At 46.8% G+C, this 15,551-nt stretch overlaps 1 protein-coding gene across 3 annotated transcripts in view; it reads left to right on the top strand.

Annotated features, from left to right (window-relative positions):
* Nucleotides 1-15,551, top strand: part of fggy (FGGY carbohydrate kinase domain containing) — a 420,841-nt gene that overhangs the window by 66,675 nt on the left and 338,615 nt on the right. For all 3 annotated transcript variants that reach the window (XM_085982838.1, XM_085982840.1, XM_085982839.1), the window contains exon 5: nt 8,131-8,219. In XM_085982838.1, the coding sequence (XP_085838964.1) occupies nt 8,131-8,219 (89 nt within the window). The remainder of the gene's footprint in view (nt 1-8,130; nt 8,220-15,551) is intronic.

The following is a 15,551-nucleotide window of genomic DNA, read 5'->3' as shown; positions in this document are numbered from 1 at the left end:
AGACTGATAGGGCTGTAATTGGCCGGGTTGGATTTGTCGGGGCCCATAGCCTTTTTTCTGTATCCAGTGCGCTCAGCCATTTCTTGATATCACGTGGAGTGAATCGAATTGGCTGAAGACTGGCTTTTGTGATGGTGGAGACCTCAGGAGTAGGCCGATATGGATCATCCACTCGGCACTTCTGGCTGAAGATCATTGCAAACGCTTCAGCCTTGTCTTTTGCACTCGCATGCTGGGCTCCACCATCATTGAGGATGGGGATATTCATGGTGCCTCCTCCTCCCGTTAGTTGTTTAATGGTCCACCGCCATTCACGACTGGATGTGGCATGACTGCAGAGCTTTGATCTGGGGGATGTATTGCAGTCGGCTGGGAGCTGGGGGAGCGTTATTTAAAGGCATGCTCTTCCTGCTTTTTCCTGTCGGCAAAATATTCTGCTTACGTAGGTTGAGAGAGGGAGAGAGGTGTCTGGAGACATTTAGCGCTGTCCTACAAGGAGTTTTGTTCCTCAGCAAGACTTTTCAACTTCCCATTTCTGTCAGCTTTATTACTACCACATTTAGAAGATTAAGTGGAGGCTGTACTGGCATGGGGCGTCGTCCTCCAGCTTCACCATCGGAGGCAGCAGAGGCGAAGAGAGAGAGTGGAAAATGTGGCCAGAGGGAGGAGGGCCAACCAGGCTCTGCACAGGAGACCTTACCCTCCCAGGGTATTCCGGGAGCAATTCTCATATATTCATCGGTCCGAAGAGTAGTGTTTTAGACGATCTTTTTATTTTCTTTCCAGTTTTGAAGAAGGGTTTCGGCCTGAAACGTCAACTCAAATTTCTCTCCACGGATGTTGCCTGACCTGCTGAGTTTTTCCAGCATTCTCTGTTGTTATTTTGGATTTCCAGCATCTGCAGTATTTTGCTATCGTACTAGTGTTTTAGACGGCTTCACTTCAGCAAGGAGGTGGTCACAGAGCTCTACCACCTCCTGCAGCCAGAGCTCCAGACTCAGCTCAACACCAGGACGTCTCTGTCGGTGGCAGTGAAGGTGACAGTCGCTCTCAATTTCTATGCCAGTGGCTCCTTCCAGGCTTCAACAGGGGATATTGCAAACATCTCCCAGTTCGCCGTCCATTGTTGCATCCGGGAGGTCACAAATGCACTATACAAAAGGAGAAAGGAGTACATCTCATTCCCCATGACCCAAGACAAACAGCGTGAACGTGCACGTGGCTTCACTAGGATAGCGGGCTTCCCCATAGTTCAGGGCGCCATTGACTGCATGCATGTGGCATTGCGGGCACCTCATGAAAATGCAGAGGTTTTCCGCAACCGCAAAGGTTTCCACTCTCTCAACGTCCAGTTGGTTTGCGACCACAGACAGCGCATCTTCGCCGTCAATGCCCACTATCCTGGCAGCAGCCACGAAGCATTCACCCTGCGCCAGACTGGTGTCCCAGACCTCTTCCAACCACCGCATCAACCTCGTGGCTGGCTCCTCGGGGACAAGGGTTATCCACTCTGCACCTGGCTGATGACACCGCTCCGTAACCCCAACATTCCTGCTGAGCTCGCATACAATGAGAGCCATAGCCCCACCAGGAACCTCATTGAGCAGACGATCGGCGTGCTGAAGCAACGGTTCCGATGTCTTGACTACTCTGGAGGAGCCCTGCAGTACTCCCCCAATTGAATATCGGTTTTCATTGTTGTGTGCTGCATGCTTCACAAACTCGCAATTCTGAGGACCCAGCCATTGCCACTAAGGATTGGTGCACCATCTTAGGAGGAGGGAGAGGAGGAGGAGGAGGATGAAGAGGAGGATGAAGAGGACGATGAGCAGCAACAACGTGGGAGGGAGACGCTTAATGTTGCTTCTGCAAGGGCCATTCGTGAACACCTCATAAGTGACCGCTTCTGATGAATGACAGAGAAGTTGGCTTTTGGGATCAACAAGCACATCATTACAGCCATCCCGCTGCCTCTATTACCTGGCAAAGCTCCAATGAGTAACACGAAGAAATTTGTAACGTTTCAATAAAATGTTTTATTTTTCTGACCAACTGTGTGTTATTAAGTACAACCAATATCAAACAAACACAACAATTCATCAACAAACAAAACTGGTTCTTACCACATTGAAATACCACATTAACAGAGTGAACAATATATTTACATACACATCCTACTTTGGGACAAACATTCCCTTCATACGTTAGAGAAATTTTAGTTTTTCGCCCTTCGAGAATGATCTCCCTCCTCTTCGCACTTCCCCCCCTTCCCACCCTACTGCTCCTCCGTAATGTGGCCCCAGTGGCTGCAGCAAGGCTGGCGGAAGGCTGCTGAATGTTGGAGCCAGAGACTGCAGATGGCCTTGAAGGACGCCCTCAACCAGCTCTGGGCCTGGAGGGCCCGGCTGCAGACTGCACCAACTCTGCATGGGCGGCTGGGTTACAGGCTGTAGCAAGTGCAATGGCGGAGTGGCAGTGGTGGGAGCAGGAATGCTGTCATCCTTAGAGAGGATGGCACCTTCCTGCTCGACTGACACACTGCCATTCCCCTGGGGCAGAACCTCAGCATCCGGAGCAATTTGCTCGAGCACAGATTGCTGGCCTGCTGCAGCACTGTGAGATCCCCAGTGGACAGTGGGTAACCCAGCGGAGATGGCAGCAGTCAGCGCTTGCGTGACATCAATCTGAGACTGCATGAGAGCAGTCTGACACTGGATGGCACCAACCAATGAGTCGATTGCAGCACTAAGCCATTGCGTTGCCTCGGCCTGTGCTGCAATAGATCCTGCCACCTCACCCATTACACACGGCATGGGGTCTGGGTCCCCACGGTCTCCCTGCAATTCAACCATCCTCTGCAGCGAGGCCATGGATAGGCTCAAGGGTTTGCACACAGATGACAGCTGTGCTGACGACGGACTCCTCCATGCTCCTAGCCAGTGCATCCATGCTGTCGGGCACCTTTGTCATTGCACCCATGAGATCAGTATGCATGCTCATCGCCTGAGTGTTCATCGCCGCGATATCGAGGTCCCCACCCGAGTCCTGTGCAGCAGAACTCATGCGCGCACTCACCTTCCAGAGAGATGGCCCCCGAGCTTCCCTTTCCCCATGGCGTTGCTGCAGGACGCTGGGTCCCGGAGCTTCACCCAGATCAGATCCAAACACCCTACTCCCCTCTAATGAACACGTGGCCCCAGTATCGGATGTCTCGCCCTCAGGAGACGCAGGCAGTGAGGCGCCGGCTTCGTGTTCCCCCTCCTCTCCCACATCACTGCCACTGGCAGGTTGAGGGACAGGCTGGTCAGCTGGTGGCTCACTATCTGAAAGCAGGAAGGTACAAGAGTGGCTTTAACTTGAGGACAGGGGGGCAGGAAGGGAACAAGGAATGGAGACAGTATAGTTAGATGGAAAGTGGAAAAGGCTGGTGGTGTTGTGAGGGGGAAGTGGTATGAGAGAGGAGAGAAAGATGATGAACATACCGTTGCTGTCCTCAAGGGGGTCGACCTCGACATGACTGCCACAGCACCCACGACATGACTCGCGATGAGTCTGTGAACTCGCTCATCCAGCTGTGTGAGGGGTGCAGCTCTGCCTGACCTCCTCCCGTGCATTGTTGCTCCCTCCGGTTATGTGAAAGCTTGGCCTGCAAGAAAAAGGACAGCGTCTGAGTGAGTGTGCAGCCATGTGTTTGGCAGATGTGCCTACCATAGTTGAATAGTCGTTAATGTCTGCAAGGTGTGGGATGTGGATGTGACTTTTAGTTGATGGGCATAGTTGTTGGGTGAGTGTTGGGGATTTGGAACTTTACACCATCTGTGCACAGAGTGAGGTTGAGATGGTGGGATGTAGAGGTTTTTCAAGCATGTACTCACCCTGACCACCCGAGTGAGGTCGTTGAACTTTTTGCGGCACTGGGTGTGAGTCCTTTGGACCAGGCTCTTGGATGAAACGTACTGGGTCATCTCCCTCCACACCCTTGTAAACTCCCGGGGCAATGACCTCCTGCCAGTGTCTGGAAACAGCACTGCCTGTCGGCATTCCACAGCGCCAACCAGAGCCTCCAATGCCTGGTCGCTAAACCGGCGAGCTCTCTCCCTGGGCCTCTGAGTAGCCATGATATTCCTGGTTTAAGATTTGCACCTCCTTGCAGGCCCAGGTCAAACGCAGCAATGATCAGGGTGAGGCAGTGCAGCATGATGGACCCTCCCCTTTAAGAACTGGAAGGCGCCAGTCTGTCTGAGGACTAGGTAATTGACATCGCCTGAGCTTGAGGAGCGCTCTGAGGTAGCACCCCGTTCCCCGTCATTAGCGCCCTAAGAGAAGTGTGTCGCGCTTGATTTAGTGCTCCAATCACCTCCAGGGGTGCTGGAGACAAATTTTCCGGTCGCAGGCGATAATTTGTGCTGGGCGCTAAATTTTGCGCCCGGCCGATGTTAGCACCCCAAAATGGGCGATACTGAATTTTTCCCCCTTTATCTCCTATACTGTTTGACTGACCGGGGGGAGATTTGATGCATCTCATTGGAAGCTGTTTTCACTCCAATAGCTCTCCATAGTTAACAGTTATCTCAGCAGCTGTTTACTGTATGGGTTCTAGCTCACCGCCTCTCCGCGCTGTCAACGGCTGCTTTGGAGAGGGCGGTAAGAGGAGCGGCGAGCTCCAAAATGGATGAGCGTGCGTCAATTCGGCGTTGCACGCCAGGCTTGGACTAATAAGTGGCAAGTAACATTTGCACCACACAAGTGCCAGACAAAGACCATCTCCAACAAGAGAGAGTCTAACTACCTCCCCTTGACATTCAATGGCATTACCATCACTCAGATCCCCACCATCAACATCCTGGGGTGGGGGGATGGGGGGCACCATTGATCAGAAACTCAACTAGATTAGCCACATAACTGTCATGGCTACTGCAGCAGGTCAAAAGCTGGTTATTCTGCAGCAAGTAGATCACCTCTTGACCTCCACCCCACTTCCACCCCGCAAAAGCCTATCCACCACCTACATGACACAGGTCAGAACTGTAATGGAATATTCTTCACTTGCCTGGATAGATGCAGCTGCAACGACATTTAAGAAGCCCAACACCATCCAGGGAAAAGTAGTCCGCTTGATCCTCTCCCTCCATTACTGGCGTACCATGACTGCAGTGTGTACTGACTACAGGGTGCACTGCAGCAAGTCACCAAAGCTTCTTCAGCAGCACCCCCAAACATGTGACCTCCAGCACCAAGAAGGACATTGGCAGCAGGTGCATGGGAATGCCAGCACTTCCAAGTTCCCCTCCAAGTCACACACCATCCTGACTTGGACAAATATCACTCTTCCTTCATTGTTGCAGGCTCAAAACCCTGGAACTCCTACCAAACAACATTGTGGGAATATCTTCATCACATGGGCTGCAGCGGTTCAAGAAGAAGCTCCACTTCTACCTTCTCAGGAGTAATTAGGGATGTGCAATAAATGCCAGCGATGCCCTCATCCTGAAGAATGATTTTTAACAATTCTGTCTTGTGCAACTTTCTACAGTTGCTGTTAATATTGTTCCATATAACCAACTGATTGGAGGTGTGGTTCTGCAGTTTGTGACTGGGCCTGCCAACTCATGGCCCTCCCAAGCTGGATCATTCCATTTCTGTGCAGCTTTTCAAATAACAATCTTGTAATTGTTGAAAATACCAGTTAAAAAGGAAAAATATGCAGGAGTTTGCAATGAATATATTTGCTTGGACACATGACAAAGGCAGTATTATTTGCCATGAAAAGGATTTAAATCAAGTTTGATGGCCACTCAAGGTTTGCAATCATTTCTGTGTTTTTGCTTTTTCAGGACTGGTGTATTGTCTGAAAGAAATACTGATCTGCTGGGGTTAGGTTTAAGATGATTTTGGCCACTGATCTTTACTGTAATCTTCCTACCAGCTTAAATAATATTGCAGTCATTACCTATGGTAAGGTGATTGATGCAGCTCTGTATTTTCACCTAAGGGAACTTCATACAGGCCATAGAGTTATAGAGCACAGAAAGAGGCCCATCGTGTCCGCGCTGGCCATCGAGCCCTGTCTATTCTAATCCCATTTTCCAGCACTTGGTCCGTAGCCTTGTATGCCATGGCATTTCAAGTGCTCATCTAAATGCTTCTTGAATGTTGTGAGGGTTCCTGCCTCTACCACCCTTTCAGGCAGTGAGTTCCAGATTCCAACCACCCTCTGGGTGAAAAGTTTTTCCCTCAAATCCCCTCTAAACCTCCTGCCCCTTATCTTGAAACTATGCCCCCTGGTTGTTGACCCCTCTACTAAGGGTAAAAGTTACTTTCTATCTACCCTATCTATGCCCCTCATAATTTTGTACACCTCAATCAGGTCCCCCCTCAGCCTTCTCTGCTCCAAGGAAAACAACCCCAGCCTGTCCAGTCTCGCTTCATAGCTGAAGCGCTCCAGCCCAGGTAACATCCTGGTGAATCTCCTCTGCACTCTCTCCAATGCAATTACATCCTTCCTATAGTGTGGCGACTAGAACTGCACACAATATTCCAGCTGTGGCCTAACTAGCGTTTTGTACAGCTCCATCATAACCTCCTTGCTCTTCTATTCTATACCTCGGCTAATGAAGGCAAGTATCCCATATGCCTTTTTAACCACCTTATCTACCTGTCCTGCTGCCTTCAGGGATCTATGTACATGCACACCAAGGTCCCTCTGTCGAGGTTTTAACAGCTGGACATTTACCCTCAACTAGGTTTAGCCAGGTGCTCTCCTGTAACGTTGGGACCTCACTACTATCATATTGCTTGGGGATTTGATTTTCATTTTTATCTGAGCTATGTGTAGTAGACACAAATAGAAGTTTGTGGGTCTGACCTTAGTAAGATTACAGCCTGAGAATAAATTAATGTTGATTTCTTAGGCACTGCAGACATTATGGGAAAGCTTCCTGAAAGATGTTAAAAAGGAAATGTGCAGAAGTGAAGCTGCATGACCCCAACATTTTTAGGTTTAAAAATCAAAAGAATTCCTCTGCAAATGTGTTTACTAAAAATAAGTTTTGGCTTGAAGTTATTAGATTTAAAATTCCTTCTCAACTTTTTACTTCCAAAACATTCTTTCCTCTTCGTCAAGATGTGCAACATAATGGCACCACCATTGCATTGCAGGTAAAAAGATTAAAGCTCCAACTGGCGGATTTTAAAGTGGTCACTGGACTGCTGCAATTTTGGACATTGAAACAGTAAAAAGGAAGGCGGAGAGACCATCCTCATCATTGGATTCAGTTTCTGATTAAAAGGAGATGTTTCTGTTGTTTTGTGTTATTTTAAATTGTGCTGGTTGTTGGGGCAGTGTGCAGTGCCATGGGATGCTAAACTGTGCGTTTGCACTTATAATTTGTAATGTGCAGCATTTCCAATCCCAGAGTGCTGTCATGAATCTTCTTTTATGCACATCTCGGCAACTGTGCATGGGGTAGTATTGACAGAGGTTGGGAACAGGTCTGCAATCTGACCTTTAAACTGGGAATAATGAACGGCACAAGGAGATTCCAGCAGAGGGGAAAAAGAAAGTTCTTCCATCGTTGAGTTAGTGGGGATAGGGTGGGATAAGTGTTGGTGTAGGGGTTACAGGGATCGGGTGGGATATGTGTCGGTGCAGGCTCGATGGGCCGAAATGGCCTCTATCTGCACTGTGGGGTTTCTGTGATTGATCGGGGCAGTCCAGGTCACTCACTTGGTTGCATCTGGAATAACATCAGCTGGAAAATACAGAACCTTGCAGGGTGATTACAATATTGAAAAACATAATAACTTTAAAATAACATCAAATTCTAATACTTTTACAATGTATTCTTTTGAAAATGAAAGCTCATTTTGTAGGATATGAATTGTGATGTAACAGCTTTAAATTTTGGATTTTTAATTGTGAACTATTGTACCAACAAATATACACAGCTTTAAAAGCAGATTAAATTCAGATGCAATACTTTAAAAAAAAAAGTGTGATACTTGGTTTTAAATGTTTTGTGCAGTCACAATTAAAATCAAAGAAACAAAATATCTTATAAGTACCACATGAAAAGGATATTTGCTTGTTTTTGGAATGACACTGTTAACTGTGTTGTTTGAACTTGCCAGAAACTGCGAAGCATTTGCTGGGAAAACGCTGGTCATTTCTTTGATCTCCCTGATTTTCTATCTTGGAAAGCCACAGGTGCAACTACAAGGTATTTGTTTACATAAAGTCTAGTATTGCTGCAATAAGGACTGTTTATTACTGCAGTGGGAGTCTTCTGGGAGAAGTAAATCATGCTAAAATTGTTGGGGGGTGTTGCAGATGTAGTTCTGGCAACCTTCCATTTGGACTTTCTGATACTGGGCCAGCAGATGAGATCATCTTGGAGCTTAAGAGGACAAGCTAATCCTGGACAATGTGCCTTAATTTGACAAAGTAAAGACTGTTTGATGAGACAGTTTTCATAAATTCTCTCGTGGGGTGAGGGGTGGGGGTAGAGTTTGCAGGTGATATTGTGGATTGGACCCATAATATGAAAGAGAGCTGCTGTTCTCTTGGCTGACATTTGTTAACTCCCCCTTTCCACTGCCTGGCATGACTCAGTGCGTCTGCACTCTCAGTAAAATAGTGGTTTCATGTGAAATATGAGAGGCATATGCCGTTTTCTATTTCAAGAAAATGATCTCAAGGAGTGAATGTGTTGCTGTTAGCTGTTGTACACAGACCCAGGATGAAGCAGTTTAATGTTGGAAAGATGAGTGCAAACAACGATAGTTGTCAGTCACCATATGTAATGTTACCTTATGAGAAAACGAAATAGTAACTGGCACAAAAGACTATTGTAGGTTTGAACAAAAGCAAAACAAACTATTTTTAGAAATGCAGTTGTTGTACACAAGTACTATATAGAGTATTGTTTGAAAGCATTTTACAAGCAAGAAACTGAGTTGAGATAGAACACCTCATGGGATATCAATAGCAACACACATGAATTTTCAGTTTCACAAATGGGAGTGTTTTAACCTTGAATGGAATTTTTTGCTGCTACTAACTCCGATACAGTTTGGTATGGTTGCTTAAAATGCAACTGTTTTTATGAAAGCTAATAATACCCAACTGCAGTGTAAAGTATGTCCCATTCCAGAGCCTTAAACACAAAATCTAGACTGACAGTCCAGTGCAGTATTGAGGGAGTGCTGCACTGTCGGAGGTGCCAGCTTTCGGATGAGATATTAAACCAAGGCCCCTTCTGCTCTCTCGGGTGGACGTAAAAGATCCCATACCACTATTCGAAGAAGAGCAGGGGAGATGTCCACTGTGTCCTGGCCAATATTTATCCTTCAATCAACATCACTAAAACAGATTATCTGGTCATTATCAAATTGCTGTTTGTGGGAGCTTGCTGTGTGCAAATTGGCAGCCGCGTTTCCTACATTACAACAGTGACTATACTTCAAAAGTATTTCATTGGCTGTAAAGCGCTTTGGGATGACCAGTGGTCGTGAAAGGCGCTATAGAAATGCAAGACTTTCTTTCTTAAAATGTGACACTGAGCCACATAAGGAGATATTAGGGCACATGACCAAAAGCTTGGTCAAAGAGGTAGGATTTAAGGAGCATCTTAAAAGAGGAAGGAGAGGTAGAGAGGCGGAGAGGATTAGGGAGGGAATTCCAGAGCTTAGGGCCTTGGCGGCTGAAGGCACGGCCACCAATGGTGGAGCGTTTAAAATTGACGATGCGCAAGAGGCCAGAATTGGATGTACTGCTTGAAAGTATATATACCGCATAAAATTATGTTAAATATCTACTGATAGTATTATTGTATGATACGTACTGTTATTGTTACTTCCTAGAAATAAACATTGCCATCAATTGCACAGAACATGCTGGTGATGGTGTCCGTATTGACACCAACAGCCAAAAAGAAAAAAAAGTAGAAAATGCTCATGTACTCCATATTATATACTGTATTACAAATAAAAGTACATGGAATGATTAGAATACATTAATCTCTTCTTGCTTTTTAGATTACAAGTAGAAACTGCCCAAGGTTCACTCTTGTAGTTATGATTTCATCTGTGCTTCTTGAGATTAGAGCGCATGGTAGCTTGTCTGTTGTAACAAGTCCCAGCATTGATTTCTGTGTTATCCAATTGTTGCTTCATTCCCACTGGTAACTGCCCCACTAATAAGTGATTGCTTAATTACAGTCTGTGATACTGTGTGCTTGATGCAGAAGCTGCACTTTCTTTTTGGCAAGAGGAAAAATCCACATATATTCAAAAAAACTAAAAGTTAATGCACAAATAATAAAATTATAAAGTCAATTCACCTGAAACCTAAGTCTGATCATCATGTTGCCCATCCATTAAATACAGTTGAGAACTGTTCTATATCACACACTGATTTTTTTAATTTAAAAAGTCACCATTGCAAGAGGCTCCCTTTAAATTCTCTAAATATCTGTCTAATCATGTGGAATTGCAATTTTAGAGAAACCCTTTTGGCATTCTGATGTGGAATTATACCAGAGTGACATCACCATCTGATAGTTTGTATTATTTTTGGCTGAATGAAAGCCTCTTCCAGGTTCCAACTACAGCTGACGCAGGAGGAGACCGCCAAAAGAATTTACATGTTTACATGTTGTATTGCAGTTAAATGCGTACTATATTGATTTTGTTAAGTAAAAAATAACTAAAGCCTAGAAAACATTGTTAGTGTGCTGTTCATGGGTTATCTGTGGGTTACTAAAAGCTTCAGGAAAAAAATACTCCTGCTTGTTTACTCAAGATAAAGCTGTTTGTAGTCTGTGGGGTAAAATGTAGCTTTCCTCTCCCACACAGTGCATCAGCTAATGATAAAGCTACTTGCTTACTGATCAACACCTTCAAAAATAGATTAACTGATCATTGATATTGTGGGACATCGCTGAAGGTAAGCATGCAGGTGCAGCAGGCGGTTAAGAAGGCAAATGGTATGTTGGCCTTCGTAGCGAGAGGGTTCGAGTACAAGAACAAGGATGTCTTGCTGCAGTTGTACAGGGCCTTGGTGAGACCACACCTTGAGTATTGTGTGCAGTTTTGGTCGCCTTATCTGAGGAAGGATGTTCTTGCCATGGAGGGTGTAGTGTATGTACCCGTCTACCTTTAAGAGAACTATTGTATGTAACCGTTCACCTTTAAGAGAACTATTTTAGGTGTGGCACTACTTTGTTTGGCTTCTGTATACGGTAATACCGACGGTGACCACACCAGTATATAAGTGTTGTGCCAGGAGTTATTGGGCAGATTCGCCCTGACCTTCGAATAGTAAAGTCCTGTTTTAAGTTACTCTTGGAGTCTGTGTATTAATTAACTAAACAACCCACAGACTTTACAGTGGCGACGAGTCCGATCGTACCCTGCGGCAACAATAATTCCGAAGCAGTTAACGAGCGTCGAGAAGAGGCAACCGCCCTCGTCATTCTGCTGGGAGAAAACTCGAGTCTGCAGAGCTGGAAAGGAGGAAGAATTCAGAGACAAAGACTTCCATCAGCAACAGGCACTGACTGTCCCTTCTGCCACGGTGAGGAGTGAGCCGATCAGCACGAGAAGCAAGGCGGCCACGGTGACTGTGAGTAAGGGAAAAGTAAAAAGAATAACCGGAGGATAAGGGCGGTGCACTCGACCACGGTCGAGGGGGAAAGGAGCCGGACAGAAGTCGGGCCCAGAGGCGCTGAGACTGGGGCAGCGTGGAGCAAGGAAGCCGCGGTACAGACAGGCTGGGGACGCAACGGCGTCGTGAGACAGCTAGACCGCGACCGGCGAAAAAGGCCGGGCAGCGACTGAAGCCACGAAGCGCTGCGACCGGGAGCGTAGGCGCGGGAAGATATAAAAACTCAGCCGCAGCCGGGGAGGGAAGCACCGGACTGCGAGACGGCTGGGAGAGGCGTTTGGGAGCCGAGCGAGCGGGAGAGGCAGAGCCGACCAAGGGAGACTGCGCGAGAGCCAGTCCAGCGGCTGAAACTGTTCTCCGTCAACGGGGTGTACCCAGCGCCGGTAGAGCCGAGAGAGCGGGAGAGAGACCGAGCCCGAGCAAGGGGAACTGAGCGAGAGCCAGCCCAGCGGCTGAACCTGTTCGCCGTCAACGGGGTGTACCCAGCGCCGGTTGCCTTGCTGAGAAAAGGGAAAGCACTGAAGCCGACGCGCAGGCTGTGAATCTGAAAGCCAGCGGCCGTCGGCTGTGGGGGAAAGTGTACCCCTCCCGCTAGGGAAGAAACGCGGGAAGCCGCCATTAGGCGGGGAAGAAGACAGAAGCGGGAAACCGCCATTGAAGTGGACGGGGAGAGAAGATAAGCGCGGGAAACCGCCATTTTCGCGGGAAAACCGCCATCTTAGAAAAAAAAAAATAAGTTAAAGAAATAATTCGGGGTGTTATCAGAAAGAGAGGAAGATGCCTAAGCGTGGTAACATCAACGATTTTAATGCCGAGGTAGAAGACTGGGCCACGTACGTGGAACGCATCGAGATCTATTGTGAGGCCAATAAAATAGAAGAAGATGACAAAGCTATAACCTTGCTAAACTCGATGGGCGCGAAGACATACGGGCTCTTGAAGCATCTACTATCACCAGCTAAACCGGCGGATCAGACTTTCGATGATATTGTGGCTGTTCTGAAGGATCACTTGAACCCCACACCGTTGATGTTGGCGGAACGATTCAAATTCTATGCGAGAACGCAACGGAAAGACGAAAGCAACGCAGAATACTTGGTCGAACTGCGTAGACTAGCGAAATACTGCCAGTTTGGAGGGAATCTGACAGAGGCATTGCGAGACAAGTTCGTGTGCGGGTTGGCAAAGGAAGGAACGCAAAAGCGACTACTCGAAGAGAACGACCTTACACTTGACAGGGCTGTCCTTATTGCAGCATCGCACGAAGCCGCAGCGAAGGGAACTGCAGAAATGCAGCTAAAGACAGCAGCACTAAGTGTGGATCAAATTACCTCGACAACAACAAAATGCTATCGTTGTGGGAAGACAACACACGACCAGAACCAATGTTGGTTTAAGAACCAGGAATGTAGGAAATGTGGCAAACTGGGTCACATAGCTAAGGTATGCCGGTCAGGGAAGAAGACCAACAACCAAAGGACCAACAACCAAAGGAAGCCATCACAGGAAAAGTACAACAAGGTACACAAGGTGGCTGAGAAGAGTTCAGACGAACAGAATTCAGACTCAGACCCAAACGGCCAGGAGCTGGGTAGTCTGAGAATTCACAATGTGAGTAAGGAAGCTGACCTACAAACTATCTGGGTCATGCTAAAAATAGCTGGAATCCAAGTGAAAATGGAGTTGGACACTGGATCAGCTCTATCAGTCATAAATCGAAGGGATTACCACCGGCTATTCTCACATATACCCTTAAGAGATACCAAGTTCGTATTGCAGACATACACGGGGCATAAAGTATACCCCATGGGAAAGATAAGAGTCAAAGTGAGAGATAGGGGTAAAGAACACCCAAGAATGAACTTATACGTACTACATGAGGGAGGACCACCACTTCTAGGATGGGAGTGGATCAAGAAAATAGACATGGAATGGCACTATCTAAAAGCCATAACGAGTGAGGACTCGGTGCAGACAATCAGCTCAGATTCTGAAACGGATGACGATAAGACCAACCCAAATATGAAAGACAAGGCTGAAATGGACTTGCCGACGAAGGTTGGAAAAACGAAGGCATGCATAAAGGCTTATGCTCCAGAGAAGAACAAAGTTTCAGAACAGAACTCCACCGAACAACGACAACCTAGTTCGACAGAAAATTCTGAGCCTGTTCAAGTTACGGACATATCCATGACGGAAGAACACCGAGCTCGGACTCAAACTTATTTCAAATTACGACAACAATTAGAACAATTGAGTTACCGTCTCGTACAAGAGATGAAAACAATGAAAAAGTTCTATGACACCGAATGGGAGAATCTGGAAAGACAACAGAAGCAGCTAGCTCAAGCAGAGAGCGACCATAGAGCCATCGTGACCAATTACCGATCACATCTCCCTTATGCTGTTCAGGAGTTAGAATATTTGCAGGAAGAAGCAAATGAAGAGGAATCTTCAGGAAGCCAGGATTTTATTCCAGTTCTTCTCTACGACTCCTTACAAGCAGAGTGTGAGAAGTTGAAAGAACAGTATGAACAGGCCCAGGCTACAATTCTGGAAGGGGTTAACTCGGCAACCTCCGAAAAGCTAGTTTCAGTGGAAGCATATGAGCAACTGAAGGTTGAACATGAGCAAGAAGTCCAAAGGCTGCAGGAAATTCTTGATGAGCTCAAGGCCAAGACAGACTCATCGGTAGAAGTTCCATCCATAGATGAGAAATTAGAGGTGAAAGACATGGCAGAACATGAAAGACAAGATGTACAAGAACTCATAAAAATATTAAAGGAAACCCAAGACAAATATGGGGCGGCAATGACCGAGATTCAACAACTTGAAGAACAGATTCAACTGGGAATCCGTTCAGTGGAAGAAAGGGGAACTGTAAGAAACACAGAGACTAAGAATGGCCTCTGAACATGAGCTAGAGAGCATCAAGGCGCAACTTCTCCGAGCGCTGGAAGCCAAAGTACAAGAGGAAAAGAAGGTGAAAGCATTGGAGGAAAAGGTGGATGAAATGGAGAAGACTCTGACCCACAGTGTTCCCGTGGAAGAGTTAACGGTCAGCCAACTCCTTCATATGCTGAAGGACAAGACTCTACAATGGGAACAATCTGAACATGAGCTTCAATCTTCAAAGGGAAGGAGTTCGGAGCTCTCCAAAGTTATGGAAATAGCTGAGGTTGCAACACAGATTTTACAGGGATGCCAAAAGTACGCTGAATCACGTCAATGTGAACAGCAGAATGTTGAAACAGCTGCTCCAGTAGAAGGATTGAATAGCCTGATCAATCAATCCCCGAGGGAAGGGGAAGTATTGAAATCACAAACGAGGTCATTAGTGAAGGATTTGCAGGAAACCCAGGAAGTCTCTTCAGGAAAGATGTCTAGGGAGGGAACAACAGTCGGCTAACGTCCAGTTGGGTACGGAAGAAGTAGCAGGCCCTCTCGCTAGACTAGCTCAGGACGACACCGAATATTACCATGACCTGTTGAGTGACACGGAATATTACGATGACTTGGTCTGCCCAGCTTGTGATGAAAACTCCCAAAGTGCAGAAATCAGGATGAAGCACTTAAAGTCTAAGGAACATAGGGAGATGGTGGCGCTACAGCTGGCAGCGGATAAGGGAGCCCCGAGAGTCTCCAAGAAGCAGAAAAGAAAAAGACGAAGCAGAAGACGATAACCATCGAAATCATTATCACTTCTATCAGATCATGCATGTGGGCCCCATGAAGGGGGCCAAATCAGTTGGAAAGTAGGAAAAATTACCAAGGCAGTCCAGCTGGTTCAGCAGGACGGAAGTTCAAGCTGCTAAGCCAAGGGAAAGACTATTGGATGAGTCACGCTAGAAATGTGAACCGGCTACACCACAGAGATGTTGTTCGG

Source organism: Somniosus microcephalus, chromosome 3 (genome assembly GCF_052327205.1).
Source record: "Somniosus microcephalus isolate GS21.2 chromosome 3, FLI_Smic_1.0, whole genome shotgun sequence".
Classification (NCBI taxonomy): Eukaryota; Metazoa; Chordata; class Chondrichthyes; order Squaliformes; family Somniosidae; genus Somniosus; species Somniosus microcephalus.
This window is presented reverse-complemented; position numbering and strand designations above follow the sequence as displayed.